Source organism: Conger conger, chromosome 12 (assembly GCF_963514075.1).
Source record: "Conger conger chromosome 12, fConCon1.1, whole genome shotgun sequence".
NCBI lineage: Eukaryota > Metazoa > Chordata > Actinopteri > Anguilliformes > Congridae > Conger > Conger conger.
Genome location: NC_083771.1, coordinates 47,584,609 through 47,605,078, shown reverse-complemented (window position 1 = coordinate 47,605,078; position 20,470 = coordinate 47,584,609). Strand labels below are relative to the sequence as shown.

At 46.2% G+C, this 20,470-nt stretch overlaps 1 protein-coding gene across 1 annotated transcript; it reads right to left on the bottom strand.

The window, feature by feature from the left end:
• Positions 1-338: 338 nt before the first annotated feature.
• LOC133141624 (up-regulator of cell proliferation-like) lies at positions 339-5,847 on the bottom strand. Its single transcript, XM_061262188.1, has one exon. It carries the CDS (start codon positions 5,845-5,847, stop codon positions 1,138-1,140), a length of 4,710 nt encoding a protein of 1,569 aa, XP_061118172.1. The 3' UTR covers positions 339-1,137.
• Between the last annotated feature and the right edge of the window lie 14,623 nt (positions 5,848-20,470).

Here is a 20,470-nt window from a genome sequence, read left to right as displayed (position 1 = left end):
GAGTGGTACTACTGCCTTTGTATCGTGGTTTGTTTATTGGCTGATCTAGACTGTCTGCATAGGGGCCACTAATTTTTAACCCTATTAGTATTCTTTCAGCAACACCAGAAGGACGAGCACGCTGATACCTTCAGCCCTCGCTAAATTCCGTCGTTGGGTTAGCGTTGGGTTTTACATATATATATATATCAGAATATATCGCAGAATAGACACAGTGCATAGATTGAACCACTCAGTTTTTGCAATTGACATTTCAGAGAGGCAGTAAACAAAATAAAGTTCATTCAGGTCAAATCAAATGAAAAGTTTATTTTTATTGTGAGAATGTGAATGTGTCTGGAGAAATTCATTAGTTTTACAAAGATGCAAAACAAAGTTTCAATTCAATTTTCTAAATGGAAAAATATTGTCATAATAGTGACATAAAACATAAAGTGATGATTATCAAACACATAACAGATCAACAAGGCAGGAAGTAATGAACACCTAAGCAAGCAGTGATGTAAAGCTGATAATTGCTAAAGACACATGAAGGTTATAAGCTTTAATTATAAGAATGATTTACGCGATAGAACACACAATTGGGATTTTTGTAAAAAAAAATCTTTTTTAATATAGAGGTGACAATATGAAATTAACTCTTTTAAACTGTTGAAATATCACAGCCTATTTACCATCCAATTGAATGGAACAATGGAAAGAGATCAGCATTGATGATTCAAAGGCAGGATTTGTACAGATAAATGCTGCATAGGTAATGATCGAGGCAATATCACTTTACAGTATGAATATGATTTTATGAGTACAATGAGCTGCTGATGGTATTATCTCTCATAGAACCAGATAAGACTCAGGGGAGGCTGCAGATATTCAGCAGTGTCTGTGTCAGTGATCAGGAATTCACACTCTTTCCCAACATTAGTGATGATTGAATTCAACTGTCCCCTTTTAAAATGATGAGTGCTTTTATTTGTATTGTATAAAACTTGTTGTTTGTTCTTGCCATTCAACTTGGCTGGGGCTCTGTTTTGCTGAGCCATTATGAGTCTTGCCTGTGAGTAGATTATTTGATATTAATTCCACTCAGAGGATGCATTTTCAACCCTACTGAAACAGGGGATGTGTAATCCATTCAATTTAATCTCTTCCTGTTTTCATCAAGAAGGATTTCTTCAGGTTTTCCATGGCTTGTTCCTGGGTTATATATCTCCATTGCTGGGGAATATGAGCAGGCATTGCTTTATATTCCTCTGCAAACTGCTTGTTAAACTTGCTGAAGATGTACTTCCAGTAGACTGAGGCCTGGAAGCTGGTGTCAGGCTGGATGAGCCAGTCAGGGTAAATGCTCCGATAGTCCTTGTATGGATGCCATTTTCCGTCTGTTGCAGCTGACATGAATTGTTTCCCACTGGCAACACTGGTGGAGCAGATGTGACATGATAATTTCCAGGAATTTTCATATCTGTATCTCCCGATCCCCTCAGGACGGTGAATGGAAGCAAAGTGCTCTGTGTGGCTCTTGCCACCAGCTTCACAGGGGGTCTTGCAGAAGGGACACTGCTCCCCACAGCCAAACACCCTGTTAAACAGCTCCTTCTGTGGCTGAAAGGGCAGTGAGGTCAGCCTGGCCCTCACATCTCCACCTTTCTGAAACTCTTCTGTAAAGGCCTGTTCCATTTCATCCACAAGCAGCTCCAGACACTGGGAAAATTCTTCTGGTTTGGCAGAGTTTAAGGCCAGGACTGCTCTGAGGGGGTCTTTGGGGATGACAAGCTTCTTCCCTAAGTCACTACAGATATCCTGAATCAACTGCTGAATGTTCTGGGCCTCCTCACCCCTTCCTGCTGCCTGTTCAGCTGTCTTCATCTGTGAGGTCTGAATGGCTTTTTTTATTATGCCAACCATCTCCTTCAGGCGATTCATCTCAATGTTCCTGAGGCTATCTCCCTCCAAGAACTGCTTCACCATCAGCTTCAATATCCAGTCATGTACAAAGGTCTCGTAATTATTTATGTATCTCACATAGTCCCAAAAGTTATTACCCTTAAGCAGCTGCTCAAGGATTGAGAACTGGAAGAAGGTTTGAGTGCTGAAAGCAATGGCTTTCTGCCCTGCCAACATTTCATCCACAAGGTCAGGGCCCAGAGATTTGGTGATGCATTCCTTCACCGCAGGTTGAAGACAGTTAACAGTGAAATCTTTGGCTTTCTTCTGATACTGGTCTCTTTTGTTGAACAGGTCCTTAAAATCTGTGTAGTACTGTTGCTTGAACTGTTCCAGACAGTGACGAGGATCATTTGCATGGGTGAAAGCCAGATGCATTTTTTGAAACTCCCGTGCTGCATGTCCACAAATGTGGATCTTCAGCTTGGCCTGAAATTCAGCAGTTGTTCCCAGATTCATGTGCCTGTCCAGGATTTTGTCTACCTTGCAAAGCAACTCTATTGTGTATGTTTTATGGTAATCAGATCTTGTTCTCACTTTCTCATCGACAAACTGCTTGCTCTGCTCAATGATGTGATCAACTAGCTGCTGGAACTCCTTCAGCTCCTTTCCTGAGGGTACATTCCTGAACCATTGTTTTGATCCCAAATGTTTATTTTTCACTTTGATTGGCTCTCTTCCATATTCAGACAAGTTGCCCACTTTTGACAGTTTTTCACAAACTGAGCTGCCTTTCATCTCTAAGTTAACCCACAGCTGGTTGTAGATGTCTTGCACAATGTCTCGTTCTTCCATGCCAGGGAACCGCAGCTCTGCTACAGTCTCCTTCCACATCTTCTCAAATTCATCCTCCAGCTGTTGATCAGACAGATCTATACTTGTTCTGCATTTCTCAATCAGCTCCAGCACCTTTTTCTCCATTTTGGCTGTGTGTTTTTTCTTCATGTTCTCTAACATGAACATATCCTTTCTGATCTCCACCGCTGCTTCAAGCTTGTTTTTCACAGAGTTCTCTGTCTCCCTCCTGATGGTTTTGGCTGTGATGTTGAAGTCCTCCTTGTACTTCTCTACCAAGTGAACATGTCCCTCTTGCCTCTTGTAGAATTCAGTGATGTTGACCAAAATGAGTGTTTCCCCTTTATTCAGTTCCGCAAAGGCCTCATTTGTCAGGTGGATCAGTAACTCATCCAAATTCTTAAATTCTGCTTCTGTGCCAAAGTTTGACACCTTTGTCTCAGCTTCCATTAGCCAGGAGTACATGTTTTTCCTGAAGGCCCAATCCCATTGGTTGAACTCAGTGCAAAGCTGAGCATAAGCTTCAGCTACAAGGCTGTTGCGGAAACTGAAGATAAAGTTCTCATGCTTCACTGCTTGCCATAAGCTCTTGGTCCATTCAAGGAACTCAATGATTGTGTGTGCTGAGCTGTCTCCAGATTTTTGTTCCATAAACATCTCAATCACACTCCTCTTGAAATGATCCACAGACTCACTGTAGCCAACATTGACAGGGGCCATGGGAGGGTTGCCATTCCAGAGCCCAGGGATGTGCCAGGTGTTTCTCTCTGGATCATACTCCATGATATCAGTAAATGTGTAGTCGTTTCCCTTCTTTTCCATCTTAGCTGCTGCTTGGGTCATCTCATTCAGCTGCTCCAGCAGAAGTTTCCTGTCTCTCATGTTACTGTCATGGGCAGAGATGTCTGGCACATTCTGGTGCACAAACTGACAGCAGGGTTTTCTCCCAACTTCTTTCATGCGCAGGAAGGCGTGCACCACAATCTGGAGGATATCATTCATTTCCGTGGAATTCTCCATGGCGATGTTGATGACTGTGATGTCACTCAGCCCCACCACCAGAGTGGCCAGTTCATTATCATGCTCATGACTGTCATCCAGCTGTGCCAACTGTGGTGCCTTCAAACCTTCAGTGTCAATAACCATGATGTAATCACACCCAAGCTGCCTCTTAAAATCCTCTTTCACTCTGATGAGGAGCATGAAGGCTCCTCTGGTGCACCTGCCACTGCTGACAGCAAACTGGACCCCAAACATGGTGTTCAGGAGGGTGGACTTCCCAGTGCTCTGTACCCCCAGTACAGTGATCACCTGGATCTTACATTTATCCTGAGTGAGATCATGGAGTTCTTTCAGAACCTGTGTCACCCACTCCAGAGGAATATTGCTTGAGTCTCCATCCACCAGCTCCAGAGGAAAGCCCTCCTGTAGCAGCCTTGCACAGAGACGTGGCAGACGCTTAATCTCTGGGGCGAGGGCTTTGGGGAGTGAGCAGGCCGACTCGTACAGCTGACCCATTTCCCTCAGGAAGTGCTCCGTCCCCAAGGAGCAGCTGGAGATCTCCCTGTCCAACTTAGCAATGAGCTCCTTGTTTTCTGAGGAACTCTGACACTGTTCCTTGTACTTTGCCCGAAGAGGTGGAAGGTGTGTGCGTGACAGATTATCCAGATTGATCCTCATCCACTTGAGGAAATACTTGCACTCCTCTGTGGAATTGCACATCGCGGAGATGAAACGGGACATAGAATCGGAGATGCTGTGAGCCCTCTGCTGTTCTCTGAGCTTCTGCCTCTGATCTTCAAGCTCATTCTTGTAAACTTCTATGTTTTTCTCACCAGCATTTTTCATCCTGCACTGTTCCTTCTCCAGTTTGGCCAGCTGTTTCCATGCAGTCCCTTGCAAGGGCAGCTCTTTCTCCTTGAAGCTCGATATGTCAGATATTCCTCCTGTGATTTCATCAGCCTTCTGCTTGCCGCTCTTACAGTGGATGTATTCTTCATCAACATGGATCCCAAGCTCATATGCAAGAGTAGACATCCTTTCAATGCTCATTTGAATGTTTTTGTTTAAAATTCCACAGATAGCCGAACACAGTTTTTTGTTGAATTCTGCATCATTCATCCGCTGATGCTTTTTGATGATGTTGCTGGGTTTTATCTCAGAAACACATCTCCTGAAGTCATCCTCATTGAAGCTCTGGCTCTGTGAATTGGTGATCAAAATCCAATGAGTCTTAAATTGCTTAGATTCCAGAAATCTTTGTTCAAACTTAAAGTCATCGCAAAACACAAATATAGCAGTAGATGTGTGGCAGAGGAAAGTGTACTGAGTTTCAAAGTCTCTGAGGTCCCCACGGAGGTTAGCTACAGCCAGAGGCTCAGAGAAGATGTCAATTTTTTTGTTCCCACTGGGCAGATACCAGCTGATTTCCACCAGCCCATTGGAAATCCTCCTTGGGGTGTCACCACACTCCATGTTTTTGTGAACAAAGGTGCCCTGGTACTGCTGAGGGTTGCTGAGGACCTGGTTCAGAATGTGAGACTTGGACATGCTGCAGTTTCCCAGCCTCACAAAAGAGACCATGGGGAGGTCAGAGAGAACAATGCTCTCCTCCACAAACCCTCTTTGGTCATCCAAAGAGTGTGGCTTGTACTTTTTCACAATATCCCTCATGGCCCACAGCATTAAAGTGCACTGCTGGGTATCACATGTAGGAAGCAGCAGAGGCACAGAGAACTGGCACATGGACATTTTCAAAGCCATCTCCTGCTGGAGAAAGCCATCTGAGCACAGAAATACAGCAGTTATGAGGTCCAGGGGGTTGACTCTGTTGCTGTGGTCCTGTGGATTGTCCATGGTGTCCAGTGAGCTATCCAGGTTTTGGGGCTCTGTGTCCTGTTCTGAGGAGCAGCTCATTCTACGAAAGGACTCATTCACCATCATCAGCTTCCTCAGGAAACACCATGGCAGGGATTTTAGAGACTGCATGCTTTCATCAGATAAAGTCTCTCCATCAATCTGCAGCACCTGGCTCAGAGTCAGCTTGTTCTGCAGGTGGTCTTCCAGTCCCAGGTCTCTCAGCAGCTCCTCCAGACTGGTTCCTGTCATTGGGGATAGAAGCTGCATTAGTACATGTATGCTAAGTAGTACAGTAATAAAATCATGAGAATGCACATACATACACTTGCACATCAAAAAATGACTAAAGTTCTTGGCAGACTGAATGCTTCATACTCCTGAGTGATGCTTTGGCCAGTGATTGTACCCTGTTCATCATTAATTCATCTCTAGCCCTGGACCGTGATTCTGAGGTGTTCAGGGACACTTGTATGCAGTGATCCTCCCTGCCGAGTCCCTCCCCCCTCAGAGCTGCTCCCTCATGCACAGGCCTTACTGGGATCCTGGTGTCGAACCAAAGTCTGATGCCTTAACCGTGCACCACCGTGGAGCTCCCATACAAAAACATGTCTATTTTGAAAAATGTTATGCCGCATTTTAATAAGAGGTCACAGAAATGTATTCTTTAATTCATTACAGGCTTAAAAATCACTGCTGCTAGAGCAATAGACCCTGGCTGTCACTAGGTAGGTCACATGGAAACTCATTATTCTGTTATGATCCTGATTTTTGTCTGTTTGTTTCTTTGGTATTTTTGTAAATGTATTATTTTTCATATTCTTGTCTGGTTTTCTGTTTACCTTCATTAGTCTTTGCACTCGTCTTCCCCTGTGATGTCTGTGTCTGAATGTTTCTGATCCCGAGTCCCCTGTCTGCGTGCTTCACTATTTGGGTGGTTTTGGAATTTTCCAGTTTCCCACGATTCCTTCTGTCTCGCTGTTCTTATTTCCTGCTTTCTCTCCATTTCATGTTTGTAGATAGCACGAATATACTAATCCCAACTAACACAGCATTAACACACTAATATGTTCGTCTAACTAACAAACTAACATTCACTAGTTTTGGGTATTTGTAATGTAATAACGTAACTAACAGACTAACTCTACCTCTATTTCAATACTGCTCTATAACTCCTCCTCCCTGTTCTATCCCTAAATTGTTAGCGAAGTGTTCGCACCTGCTCTCCACTATCTCTACATTCCTTAACTCTGTGCAATTGTCTACTCCCTAGTCCGGAGCCATTTCTATTACATGTGTGTCTATGTGAATCCAGTCGCGCCTTTTCGTTCCTCCCTCATCATTGTATTATTGCCCTTCCATGTGTCTCACCTGATGTTTATTTGTTAGATGGCCCTCACTCCCATGCCCCGCCTAGTTTGTCTCATTCCCCTGTGTATTTATACCTGTCCTTCTTAGTTGCACCTTGCTAGTTCGTCTTATCCTGTTTTCGAGTCCCGAGCCCTTATATTACTTTACCCCTGTTCTAGCCTCCTTGTTCCCACGCCTTTGCCCTTGTGGCATTCAGTCCGTTTTTTTTTCGTTGTAATTTTTGTTTTCTGGAATTCTTGTTTATGACCCCTGCCTGCTTCTCTGGACTCTTCTCTTGTTTTGTGGACTCTGCCCTGCTTCTGGACTGCCTACCTGGTTTTGAACTCTTGCCTGTTTGGATTACGCTCGGTTTGTCACTTATCCTACTGGTCAGCGAACCAAACATTTTTCCAGCACCTGTTTCACTTCCTGATTGTTTCCCCACCTGATTCCCATTCGCTCTTGTTACCTGTGTATAAAAACCCTCTTTTTGTGCAGTCAGTTGCCAGATTGTTATGTGTTTATTCCATACTCTCCAGCGTTTTCTGATTGATACCCGGTTTGACCTGTTTCGTCCCGACCATCGAGTTTAGCTTAGTCCTTCTGTCCCATAGTTTTTCGACCTGTTTCTGTTCATTGACTTTCGTTTCTGGATCGTGTTTCTGTTTAATTAGCCCATTTGTTTTCGACCCATTGCCTGTGACTGCGACTATTCTTTGGATTATCCTCAATACATCTGTTTGCTGGAGACCCTTTGCCTGGACTATCACTTACGAACTGCCTTATCTCTGCTATAACTGTTTGCTGGCTATTGACCCTCGCTGTACCAACCTACCCTTTTGTTGTGGTCTCGCTATTGGATCCCCCGTTCTGAGTGCCTGATAAGTTGTTGGAAATATAGAGGAGAAAAAGTATCAAGGAAAATTACTCAGATAGAGGAAGTAATTTTTTGGTGAATTTGTCCAGGGCCAGGACCCCTCCTCCTACACTGTGCCCTGTCACTGTGCTGGGACATTGGATTTCGGCTTGGTCCAGAGGGAAGAGCACCTCCCACTGGCCTCCCGGCACCTCTTCCTACTTGGTTTCTCAGGAGGTCTCCCTCCCCTTCTGCTTGGGGTCCTCACCTTTACTCATGGTCTCATCTTCAGACACACTCACACTGCTGCTGTCTTCAGTTTCCTGCAATTAAAAACATCACAGACAGTATATTCACATTTTGCAAGCCCTTTGTTGGTATTTGTTTTATACAATATTTGAATACATATTTTAATTATGTGCTGCTTAGTTGATTAATGCAGCTGGGACCTGTCAGTCATAGAGGCTGTCCAATCAAGCTGCAGTGTTTCCTGGTTTTTGGTGTGTTTAGCAAGTGAGTAATTTAAGTCAATGATTGCTTGGAAAGATCACAATCCTTGTTTGCAAGGCCTACACATAGCCTTTTTTTTTATTTGGCCCTCCAGGACTGGAATTAAACAACTGGACATTCTGACCTACAGAACTGGAGTTTGACTCAGAGGTTTGTCAAATCTCACCTCCTCCTCCTCGTGTGCAGTGTCCTTACTCAAGGTCCCATCCATGTTTTCAGTATCTGCTGAACATCTATTTTCATCTGACTTAGCTGGGTCAGCAGAGGAGGTTTGGGACTGGGTCAGGCATGAGGGTGTGTTCTCTGGTGCTGGTTCTTTGCCCAGACTGGATCGGTTGTCTGTGGTCTCCTCCTGATTCTCAGAATCTGCACCTGAGATGCTCAAAAACAGACCACAGTCACACACCCTGGCATACAAGGTCCAAGGAAGGGTCCCAAACCCTGAACATCCGCCCCAAGTAAAATGTGTCATTTTAAAAAACTGTTTCTTTAAAGCAGGGCACCATGGATGGTGCAATGGGTAGCACTGCCACCTCACAGCAAGGAGGTCCTGGGTTCGTAATCCCAGTCAGCCGAGGCCTCTCTGTGTGGAGTTTGCATGTTCTCCCCATGTTCGCGTGGGTTTCCTCCCACAGTCCAAAGACATGCAGGTTAGGCTGATTGGAGAGTCTCAATTGCCTGTGGATATGAGTGTGTGAGTGAATGGTGTGTGTGCCCTGCGATGGACTGGCAACCTGTCCAGGGTGTATTCCTGCCTTTCGCCCAATGTATGCTGGGATAGGCTCCAACCCCCTGCAACCCTGTTTAGGATAAGCGGGTTAAGATAAAAGATGGATGGATGGATGGATGGAGTTTCTTTAAAGCACTGCGATGCTACACGGCTAAGCACTAGTGGCTCAGCTAAGCACCATATAAGACATGGCTGAGCATCACAGTGGAGCTGTTATGATCTGCGTTTTCTGTATCTGTATTTTGTAAGTCCTCAAAATGTTTGCCTCCGTGCTTCCAGAAGTCAGTCAGTCAGTTCATTCCCTATCATTTGTTTCACCTGTGTTCCACTTCCTGATTGTTGTACTCACCGGATTGTTTCCTCTCGTTATCTCCCTATATACACCTGTCTGTTTTGTGTAGTATTTGCCAGATTGTCACGCAATACTTCCGGTGGGGCGACATGGCTCCGGCAGCCAATTGCATGGCAGCCAATCGTTGTTGGTGTGTGAGTGTGTGTATGAACGGGTGAATGAGAAGCATCAGTTGTGCAGCACTTTGGATAAAGGCGTTATATAAAAGCCAACCATTTACCATTAATATAAAAATCAGGTGTAGCGGAGCTAAGCGGAGAGCCAGGGGCGACCAAGGGTAGAACCCTTCTAAACCAATACGCGAACGTGTTCATCACTAAATCCCAGGGAGAACAGAAATAGGGATACACAGCTAAGGACCGGACTTCTCCCGGAACAATGGGAGGAATAGAAATTAAACAAACCAATCTTCTAAATCGCAAACAGAAAAGTAGCTCAAAAACGGCTAGAGAACATAAAACAACCCTGTGATAAAGTCGAGCGCGATGTGACTCCATGGACGCTTAGGGATGGGTAACGGACATAGCCACCCTGATGGTGGTCGGTGGGAGCCCTTGCTGCGTGCGCAAACTGGACACACGGCTACGAACTCGCGGACATCCTTTTCCATCCCGGGCCACCAGAACCGTCGAGACACCAAATATTTGGTGCGGTGGACCCCGGGATGCCCCGCCAGCCGTGAGGTGTGTCCCCATTGTAGCACTTGGGAACGGACCCCCGCAGGCATGGACCCCCCCCCGGACCCGGATCTTGGCGCAGTGCTCTCCGCACTGCCGACTCCACCTTCCAAACCACAGGCGCCACAATTTGAACCCCCGACAGAATGGGTTCAGACTCGTGCTCCCTATCCGCCTTGTCAAAAACCCGTGAGAGGGCATCTGGCTTGGTGTTCTTGGATCCGGGGCGGTATGTCATAGTAAAAGAAAAACGCGCAAAAAACAGCGCCCAGCGGGCCTGGCGCGAGTTGCGAGTCTTAGCCGATTGAATATATTCCAAATTTTTATGATCCGTCCATACTGTGAACGGATGCTCTGCCCCCTCCAGCCAATGCCGCCACTCCTCTCGGCTTGGGACAGCGACCGCGAGAAAAACGCACAGGGGTGCACCTTTTGGTCTTGGGGGAACCGTTCAGATAAAATAGCCCGTACCCCCAGCTCAGAGGCGTCAACCTCTACAATGAATGGTAGGGAGGGGTTCAGAGTTATTAAAATAAATTCCGAACAGAACTCACCGAATGCAGCTTCCGCACGAGCTGTCCATCCAAATGCGTCGGGGCCTTCTTTGTGAGTGGGGTAATGGGTGCAACTACGGTGCTAAAATTACGGATAAAACGGCGATAAAAATTGGCGAAGCCTAGGAACCTCTGCACTTGCTTAACCGATTCCGGGGTAGGCCAATTTTTTACGGCAGAGATTTTATTTTGGTCCATCTCTGTTTTACCCGCAGATACAATGAAACCCAGGAAAGATACTGAATTAGCGTGAAACACGCACTTCTCAGTCTTCACAAAAAGGCGAGCCTCCAAAAGACGCGACAGCACTAGTCTCACATGGCGAATATGCTCAGAGATAGTGGCGGAGAAGATCAGGATATCATCCAGGTAGATGAATACAAACCTCTCCAGCATTTCTCTGAGCACATCATTGACTAATGCCTGAAACACTGCGGGGGCTTTGGTAAGACCGAATGGCATGACGCGATACTCATAATGGCCAGAGTGTGTGTTAAACGCGGTCTTCCATTCGTTGCCCTCTCGTATGCGTACCAAATTGTACGCATTATGGAGATCTAATTTCGTGAACACCGATGCCACCTGCAGGCACTCAAACGCAGAGTTCATCAGCGGTAAGGGATATCTATTTTTAACTGTAATCGCGTTTAGTCCCCGGTAATCAATACATGGCCCAAGACTGCCGTCTTTCTTTTTAACAAAAAAAAATCCCGCTCCCGCTGGTGACGAAGATGGTCTGATAAAACCATTTGCTAAGGCTTCGCGAATGTATTCTTTCATTGCCTTGCTCTCAGGAACTGACAAAGAATAGAGTGCGCCCCGGGGTGGGACTGTCCCTGGGTGTAACTTGATCACACAGTCGTACTGAATACCTCTGCCAGCTCACCATATACCCTCGGAACGTTGATTGGTAGCGGAAATTCGATAGCCCCAACCATACGTTCCTCACCCCCACTACCTGTGGTCTGAAAAAGGCTCTTGGTGTCCCAATCAGAGCCCTCACTGCCCTCCCCCTCGTCAGTAGGACGATTCCAATCACACATGGAGTCCCACTCCAGGCTCCCCTCCTGCTCCTCCTCCTCAGGCACCCTGACACTAGGATTAAGGGGCTCCCTAGCCTCCTCCTTGTCCAATTCGGACCCTATGTCAGTCTGAATAGGAGGGGTCGAGGAGTTATACACATGATTGGAGTGCTCATCACACTGCGGACCCCACCGGGACAGCGGGTTGCTCCAGTTACCCCAGTTTATTTGTGGCTGATGCTTTACCAACCAGACATGTCCTAAAATGATTGGATAAACCGGAGATTCCACCAAATAAAAATATATACGTTCCCAGTGCCCCCCAAACGGGATACGCATAACCACTCGCTCCGTTTTGTGACGAACCACCCCGGAACCCAATGGGCGACCGTCCAGCGCCGTAATGGATTGGGGCTGCGGTATAGACCGAACCGGCAGATTATTTTGCCTAGCCCACTGACGGTCAATAAAGTTGTCCACTGCCCCAGAGTCGATAAAAGCGTCTGTCCTCACTACGGCCCCCTTCCACGTCATTTCGACGGGAAGCACTGTGCGAAAGCTAATACCTGCACTTGGTCCCACTAGTGGCTCTCGCTCCACTAGTGGGACTGCTCTTTTGCTTTCTGGTCAGGACAGTTTTTTATTAAGTGCCCTGGCCGTTTACAAAAGAAGCACAACCATTCTCTCCCAGGCCGCCTCCTAGGATGTGCCAGCGTGGTGCTGTCAAGCTGCATGGGTTCCTTCATTTTGTGTACCCCCTGTCTCCCCTCAGCCTCTGTAACCTGGTTCAGGGAGGGCGGAACCGGCCAATTGAAACCGCCCATTCTGCCGGCTCTCTCTCGCTCACGTTCCCGAACCCGCTTGTCAATACGAATCGCTGTAGATTAGCGAGCCTAAATCCCCCGGTGGCTCCACTGTGGCCAGCGCGTCCCTGACCGGGTCTGACAAAGCGCACATAAAGAGTGTCATTAGCGGTTCGTCCGCCCACCCGGTCTCCCCTGCCAGAGCCTGGAACGCCACTGAGAACACACTCTGAGTTCCTTGCTTCATCCACGTTAATCGGGCCGCCGCCTCTTTACCCGTGACGAATACTCTTGTCATCTCCTGCATTAGGAGCTGGGAGTTGCTCATTAGGGGGGATTGCGCCCGAATCAGCGGATCTGCCCAGGCCAGAGCGGTCCCGGTCAACAGGGATAAAATAAAGCTACTCGGGAATCCTCGGTTGAGAATCGTGAGGGTTGGGCTTTAAAAAAAATTAAGCCCCGGGAAAGAAACCCCCTACATCTACCCGCCTCTCCCCCGTACCGCAACGGCAACTGTAACTTAGGTTCCCTTATTAGTGGTGTAATGGGCTGGGATGCGGATCCCGTAGATGGGGAGGAGGTGAGTGGTTGGGGGTTGTAGGGGTGTGGCGCCTGTGCTTGTGATGAATGGAACTTGCTTGCCAGTAATCGAAAACTATCGGCAAACTCCATCAACACATCTTGCTGCCTGCCCAGCCTGGACAGGATCTTGTCCTGCCTCTGAAACACAATAGTCTGCTGCTCGATGGTAGCTGCCTGCTGGGATTGCAACTCCTGCAAGGCCTGCTCCTGCCTAGCTAGCATAGCCTGCTGAGCGGCTACCACCGCTTCTAGTGGGGAGTCTCCCATCTCCCTTCCAGTACTGGTCTCTCCATGGTGGCTTTTGTGTTCTGTAGCGTGGGGAGCTAAGCGGAGAGCCAGGGACGACCAAGGGTAGAACCCTTCTAAATCCCAGGGAGAACAGAAATAGGGATACACAGCTAGGGACCGGACTTCTCCCGGAATAATGGGAGGAATAGAAATTAAACAAACCAATCTTCTAAATCGCAAACAGAAAAGTAGCTCAAAAACGGCTAGAGAACATAAGACAACCCTTAATACACAGGGCGAACCAATAACTTTGGTACCGTGCCAAATAGCTGGGCACTAAGTGAAAACCAAAATAAAATACAACCTAGCGTGAAAAGCTAGGCACGAAAATAAAAACCTCGAGACGCAGCTCGGGACAAAAATGCAAACCAAAATACAACACCGGGGACAACGTCCCTCTACCGTCGACTCACACGAGTCCAAAAGAAAAAACAAAACCCTTGAGGAAGGCGCCAGCACACACAACACTCCCAGCTGTACGCCTTCTTTACCTTTTAGATATTTCTCTTTCTTAGCAATTAGAGAATTACCCACCAGCACCGTACCTGACTCGTATAGGTTTAGAGTCTACCGGGCGCTTTACCGGCTTTGTGCCAAGGGCGAACGATTGAACACAAAAGCACTGAAAACTAGTCCATGCTGGTCTTAAATACTCTCCAGGGAGGTAATTCCCCTGGAGTAAACGAGGAACAGGCGGAAACAATGATCCTCGGCCCTCTCGTGGCACCAGTGAGAATTACCTCCCACCATGACATCAGGGACAAAATTCAAAGTTCTTTTGCCACCCCTCCTATAGGGTCTGTCCTTCCATCCACTCAACACATAGATGCAGAATCCTCGGAAGGACCGATGGCCGATCTGAACTCTTTTACTCCAATAGAGCTCATCGAGTTTAATACCATAGTTAATTCTTCAAAATCTTCTACTTGTCTTCTAGACCCTATCCTAACAAAGCTTTTGAAGGAGCTACTACCAGAGATTGGAGCACCACTCCTACATATTTTCAATACTTCTTTAGCATCTGGACACATACCGCAGACTCTTTAACTTGCAGTCATCAAACCACTTCTTAAGAAGTCAAACTTAGATGTGAATGATTTGTCCAACTACAGGCCCATTTAAAAACTCCCATTCCTATCTAAAGTACTAGAAAAGGTCATTTCAAAACAACTTTGTTCATTTTTAATCTGGTTTTAGACCCTTCCACAGCACTGAAACAGCCCTGGTCAAAGTATTCAATGACCTACACCTCGCTTCTGACAGTGGCTGCATCTTGTGCTTCTAGATTTAAGTGCAGCATTCAACACTCTTGATCACCTGATCCTGTTGGATAGACTTGAAAATCGTGTAGGCCTGGACAGGCTCTCTCTTGGTTTACATCATACCTATCAGACCGATATCAATTTGTGCATTTTAACAATGACTCCTCTTATCAATCCAGGGTCAGATACAGAGTACCACAAGGATCTGTGCTTGGGTCCTTGCTTTTCTCTCTATATATGCTTCCCCTGGGACAAGTTATTCACAAACAAGGCATTAACTTCCACTGCTATGCTGACGACACACAGTTGTATCTATCAGTCAAACCTGAGGAAGTTGTCCAGCTGTCAAAAATGGAAGCTTGTCTTAAAGACATCAAGAAATGAATGAATCTTAACTTTCTTGTGCTAAACTCAGATAAGACCAAGATAATGGTAGTGGGGCCCAAGTCCTTGAGATGTTTTTATCACTTGAGGAATATCTCCAAAATTTGGAAGATACTGTCCCTAAATGATGCAGAAAAGCTAGTCCATGCTTTTGTTACCTCAAGATTAGATTACTGCAATGCTCTTTTGTCTGGATGTACAAATTCCTCTTTGAAAGGACTTTGAATTCAAAATGCTGCAGCTCATATTTTTACTAAAACAAGGAGATTTGAGCACAACAGCCCAGTGTTAGCTTCAGTTCACTCACTGCCTGTTAAAGGTGTGTTTTGAGTCTGCGTCGAAATAGGGGGAGGGATACCTGCTGTCCTGACAGTGGTAGGCAAGTCATTCCACCACTGAGGAACCAGAACGGAAAACAGGCATGAACGTGCAGCTCGACCGCCAGGTGCACGTAGAGCGGGAACCATAAGGTGACCAGAGCTGGCAGACAGGAGTGGTCTAGCTGGGGAGTAGGGAGTGATCAAGGATTGGATGTAAGGTGGGGCAGTCCCCTTAGCAGCCTGAAATGCCAACACTAGGGCCTTGAATCTGATGCGTGCGGCAATAGGAAGCCAGTGGAGGCCAATGAGAAGTGGAGTGACATGAGCCGACAGGGGCTAACTGGTGATCAGGCGGGCTGCAGCATTCTGGACCAGCTGGAGAGGCTTGATGGCACACGCTGGGAGACCGGCTAGAGGGAGTTGCAGTAATCCAGGCGGGAAATGACGAGCGCCTGGACTAGGAGCTGGGTGGCTTTCTCAGTCAGGAGATGATGGATACGGCGTATATTATACAGAAAGAACCTGCAGGTTCTGGCAGTGGAGGATACTTGTGGAGCCAGGGTGAGGCAGTTATCAAGAGTCACCCCCCGTACGGGAGGAGGAAACTACAAAGTCCTCAACAGTCAGTGAGAGGTCGATTGACGGAGAGGACTTAGCAGGGATGTAGAGAAGCTCATTTTTGGCAAGGTTGAGCTTCAGGTGGTGGGAAGTCATCCATGCAGAGATATCAGCCAAGCAGGCAGAGATCTGTGTGGTGACTTGGGTATTGGGGGGGAAGGAAATAAAGAGTTGGGTGTCATCAGGGTAAGAGTGATAAGAAAAGCCATGGGAAGAGATAACAGAACCAAGAGACATGGTGTATAGCGAGAAGAGGAGAGGCCCAAGAACTGAGCCCTGCGGGACTCCAGTTTGTAGGGGGTGAGGGTCAGACACTGAGCCCCTCCAAGTCACCTGGTAGGAGCGACCAGAGAGGTAGGAGGAAAACCAAGCGAGTGCAGACCCTGTGACACCCATCCCAGACAGCGATGAGAGCAGAATCTCATGGTTGACTGTATCGAAGGCGGCCGACAGGTCAAGGAAGATGAGGACAGAGGAGAGGGATTTGGCTTTAGAAGAGTGGAGTGCCTCAGTGACTGCGAGCAGGGCGGTCTCAGTGGAGTGGCCACTCTTGAAGCTGGACTGGTTGGGGTCATGGAGATTGTTGTGAAGAAGATAAGTGGGCAGTTGGGAGCAGACCGCCCGTTCCAGAGTTTTGGCGAGAAAGGGAAGAAGAGAGACAGGCCGGTAGTTACTCAGAGCAGGGGAGTGACTCTGGCATGGTGCCGGAAGAGAGGGAGGTGTTGATTAGAGAGGAGAGAAAAGGGAGAATGTCATTGGATATAGATTGTAGAAGGGGAGAGGGGATGGGGTCAAGAGAACAGGTGGTCGGGCGGTGGGATGTAAGAAGTTTCAATGTGTCGGAGTCAGAGAGGGGAGAAAAGGAGGCTAGGGAGTTGGGGAAGGTAGGAGGGTCAGTGGGGGGAGAGGGTTGGGAGAAGGAATTGCGAATTCTTTTCAAAGAAGGAGACAAAGTCATCAGGTGTGAGAGATGAGGGGGGTGGGGGTTACAAAATAGGTTACAAAATACTACTTCTGACTTTTAAAGTGTTATATGGGCCTGCCCCTCTGTACTTAAACAATTTACTTTATCCTTATACTCCCTCACAAATACTCCGTTCGCAGGGTGCAGGCCTCCTTGTTATTCCTAGAATAACTAAAAGTTCCATAGGTGGCAGAGACTTTTCCTATCGTGCTCCTTTCCTGTGGAACAAATGTTCGGGGTGCAGACACTACCACCTTATTTAAAGCTAGGCTAAAAATGTATCTCTTTGTTCTGTCCCATAGTTGAGGAGCACCTGCCTGGAGAGCAAGCCCAACTTTTCCTGCACACCCCCTCCAGGCCCAGAGCTCCAGCCAAAGACCAGCCGTACAACTCCCTCCTGCCACTGCTGATTCAGCTGGAGCACCAAGCCTGTCCCCTTGCCTGACAGTGCCACCCATTGGTGTTCCTGCCATCCCTCTACCTCATCTCTGCTTCAAGTTATTGGACATTTATGTACTTTTATTAATCTGAGTTTTTCCTTGCCACTGTTGCCCTAGGCGTACTCTTGGGGCCCGGTTTCTCTGTAAAGCTGCTTTATGACAAAGACCCTTTGTAAAAAACGCTATACAAATAAAAATTGATTGATGATTGAACAGCAGTCTTCAACATAGGCAGAATGTCACAGCAGCCAGCTTCAGTGAAACCAAATGATAACCATGTCTTCATTTGAAGCATAAAACATTATCAAAAATAATATTTCTCAAAAAACAGCATTTGTAGTTGATGATGAAAAACATTCTGCATCTTGCCAGCAAAATTGAGCACTACTGCAAAATAAACCTAAATTAGAAGGGAACTGTCATTGTCTTTTCTCTTTGTGAGTACATTACCTAATTTACCCATTAGGGCAGCCATCTAAACTGTTAAGTTGAAATTGCTCCTACATTGACTAGTTTAGCAAGCTGGGTGAATGATAGCTAGCTAAGTAATGACATGAAAATGAAGCTAAGGGCCCTGGTTGTTAACTAGCATGCTTGGTTTACCTGGGAAAGATGCCCGTGCAGAGCACAGTCTGCAGCCAAATTCACTGCAGAACTTGTCGTTCTGCCCACATTCACTGCTGCAACTGGGGCACTCCATCGGCCTCCCTCTGGGCAAATACAACACAACACAACACAACAGAAGACAATGATGAGAACAGGCAATTCAGCCAAGCAATGCTCACTTTTACCAAACACTAAAGTGTAACATTATCAAGCCTGGTTTTGAACCCCCCCCCCAGTGTTTCTGGTTGGCATTTATATAGCGCCTTTATCGAAAGCGCTGTACAATTGATGCTTCTCATTCACCAATTCATACACACACTCACACACTGATGGTGATTGGCTGCCATGCAAGGCACCGACCAGCTCGTCAGGAGCATTTGGGGGTGAGGTGTCTTGCTCAGGGATACTTCGACACAGCCCAGGCGGGGGATCAAACCGCAACCCTCCGACTGCCAGACAACTGCTCTTACTGCCTGAGCCATGTCGCCCCACCGGAAGTATTGAGTGACAATCTGGCAAATACTACACAAAGCAGACAGGTGTATATAGGGAGATAAAGACAGGAAACAAGAATCCGGTGAGTACAACAATCAGGAAGTGGAACACAGGTGAAACAAATGATAGGGAATGTACAGGTAGCAGTTGAAATTGTACTTCCCTCTAGGGTCTTTCAGCTCACTTATCCCTGGTTATGGGTATGCACTTTGCTGTACGTCGCTCTGGATAAGAGCATCTGCCATTAATGTATTGTAATGTAATGGAATTAACTGACAGACTGACTTCTAGAAGCACAGAGGCAAAAAAACCCTCCGACTGCCAGACGACTGCTCTTACTGCCTTAGCCATGTCGCCCCCGCGTCTGCCTCCACTACATGTCCTGGCATGCTACTCCACACAGTCACCACTCTCTGTGTGAAAAAATACTTGCATCTGTGAGAAATGTATCCTTTGCCAGTTTCCATTTATGCTCTCTTGTGCAAAACAAACTCACCCTGAAGAATCACTTTGTTAATTCCTTGAATGAATTTAAAAGCCTCAATCAAATCACCCCGAAGTCTCCCTTTACTGAGCTTAGTCCTCATTACTTTTATCTTTTATACATGGAATCAATCAGGTTTCCCTTCTTTGAACCTTTGTAACATCACACTGTTACAGCAAGAAAAGTCAAAGCACCTCGTACAAACTGTAGAAATGTGAGGTTGGAGATGTAAAAGAAACCAGGTAATTCCCTTCCAAGAAAAGTAAACCGAAAATAATTCTTTGCATGTCTGAAAGCGTTGAGACTACATTAATTTAGCAGATCCAGAACAACTCACCTGGTTTTTGAACAATGGTGCCAAACCAGACTAATAACAAGAAAAGACATGTTGCATCACAAAAGTACAGAAATCTGTAGAGTCCTTGCAAATTGTGATTATCCTTCAATCATGAGGAGATGAAAGCTTCAGCAAGTGCAAGTAAACGGGTCTACTGAAAAATACATTGAAAATGTTGCTGTTGTCTCGATGGGCCTTTAGAGTAAATACTGTAGCTGGGCCACTGAAGATGCAACATTAAGAATAAGGTGTATGGGAAAATTCACAGAACAAAAGATCTCCCTCCTAAAAGCATGATAAACAATCACAAGTCAAAATCAGACTCCACCTTGATGAGCAGGCTGGTTCCTCCAAAACATTCGATGATTTATGCTAAAAGTGTATCAATATATCCATATTAAAGTATGATATGTACCCTGTATAGGTTCAAACTGATTAACTGCTAAATTGTGCTAGAATTACACAGTGAGCCATATGTAACCGGAGTTTAATAAAAGCAGTCAGCTGGGGGGGGGAGGCGTCTCGAACTGTCAAGGACACGGGCAGAGCGAGATATGACTGTACAGCTGATTTCTCCGGAACTCTCGATGTTCTATGCCAGAAGTGTATCTATATGTAAGTGGCTTATAATCAAGATATCACATGTACACTGCTTGTTATCCAATGAAATGAACAAAGAACATTAATCTTATTAATGTTAGAAGAGAATAGTAATCAAATGTTTAGTATGTCTGTATATGTTCAATGATTTACTGCTGATAAGTTCGTGTTAGAAGCGCATAAGTGACCCATGTGTAATCTAAAGTTGAGTAAAATAATTAATATGCTGCAAAAAGTACCAAAAACGATCTATTCCTATGTTAATGATTCCATTTTGTCAAAAATACAGCCTACAAAGCAAGATGTATGTAATAAAATCCTTTTTTGTTCTGGAAATCAATAGGGCGATTCGCCACGATGGTTTCACAACCGAGAAGGTAGCGCTGCCAAGTCAGCTGATGGTTTAGGAGGAGTTAAGATAAGAACAGTGTGGGTGATTGGCCACAATGATGTTTTTACGGTGTATAAAATGGGTGTAAAAATGGCAGTCCGGGTCCATGTTTTTGGTCCGGCTTTATGCACTTGTGCTAAATAAAGTCTGATTTTCCAGAACAGCTTGCTGCCGTGGTGTCGTTTCCCTTGTGAAGATGTTTTTCGACAAATTGGAGATTTGGACTCGTCGTTTCCTAGACACAACAAAG

What these genes read in the sequence shown, in the direction of transcription:
- LOC133141624 (XM_061262188.1), bottom strand. Translation starts at nt 5,847, where the DNA reads ATGACAGGAACCAGTCTGGAGGAGCTGCTGAGAGACCTGGGACTGGAA.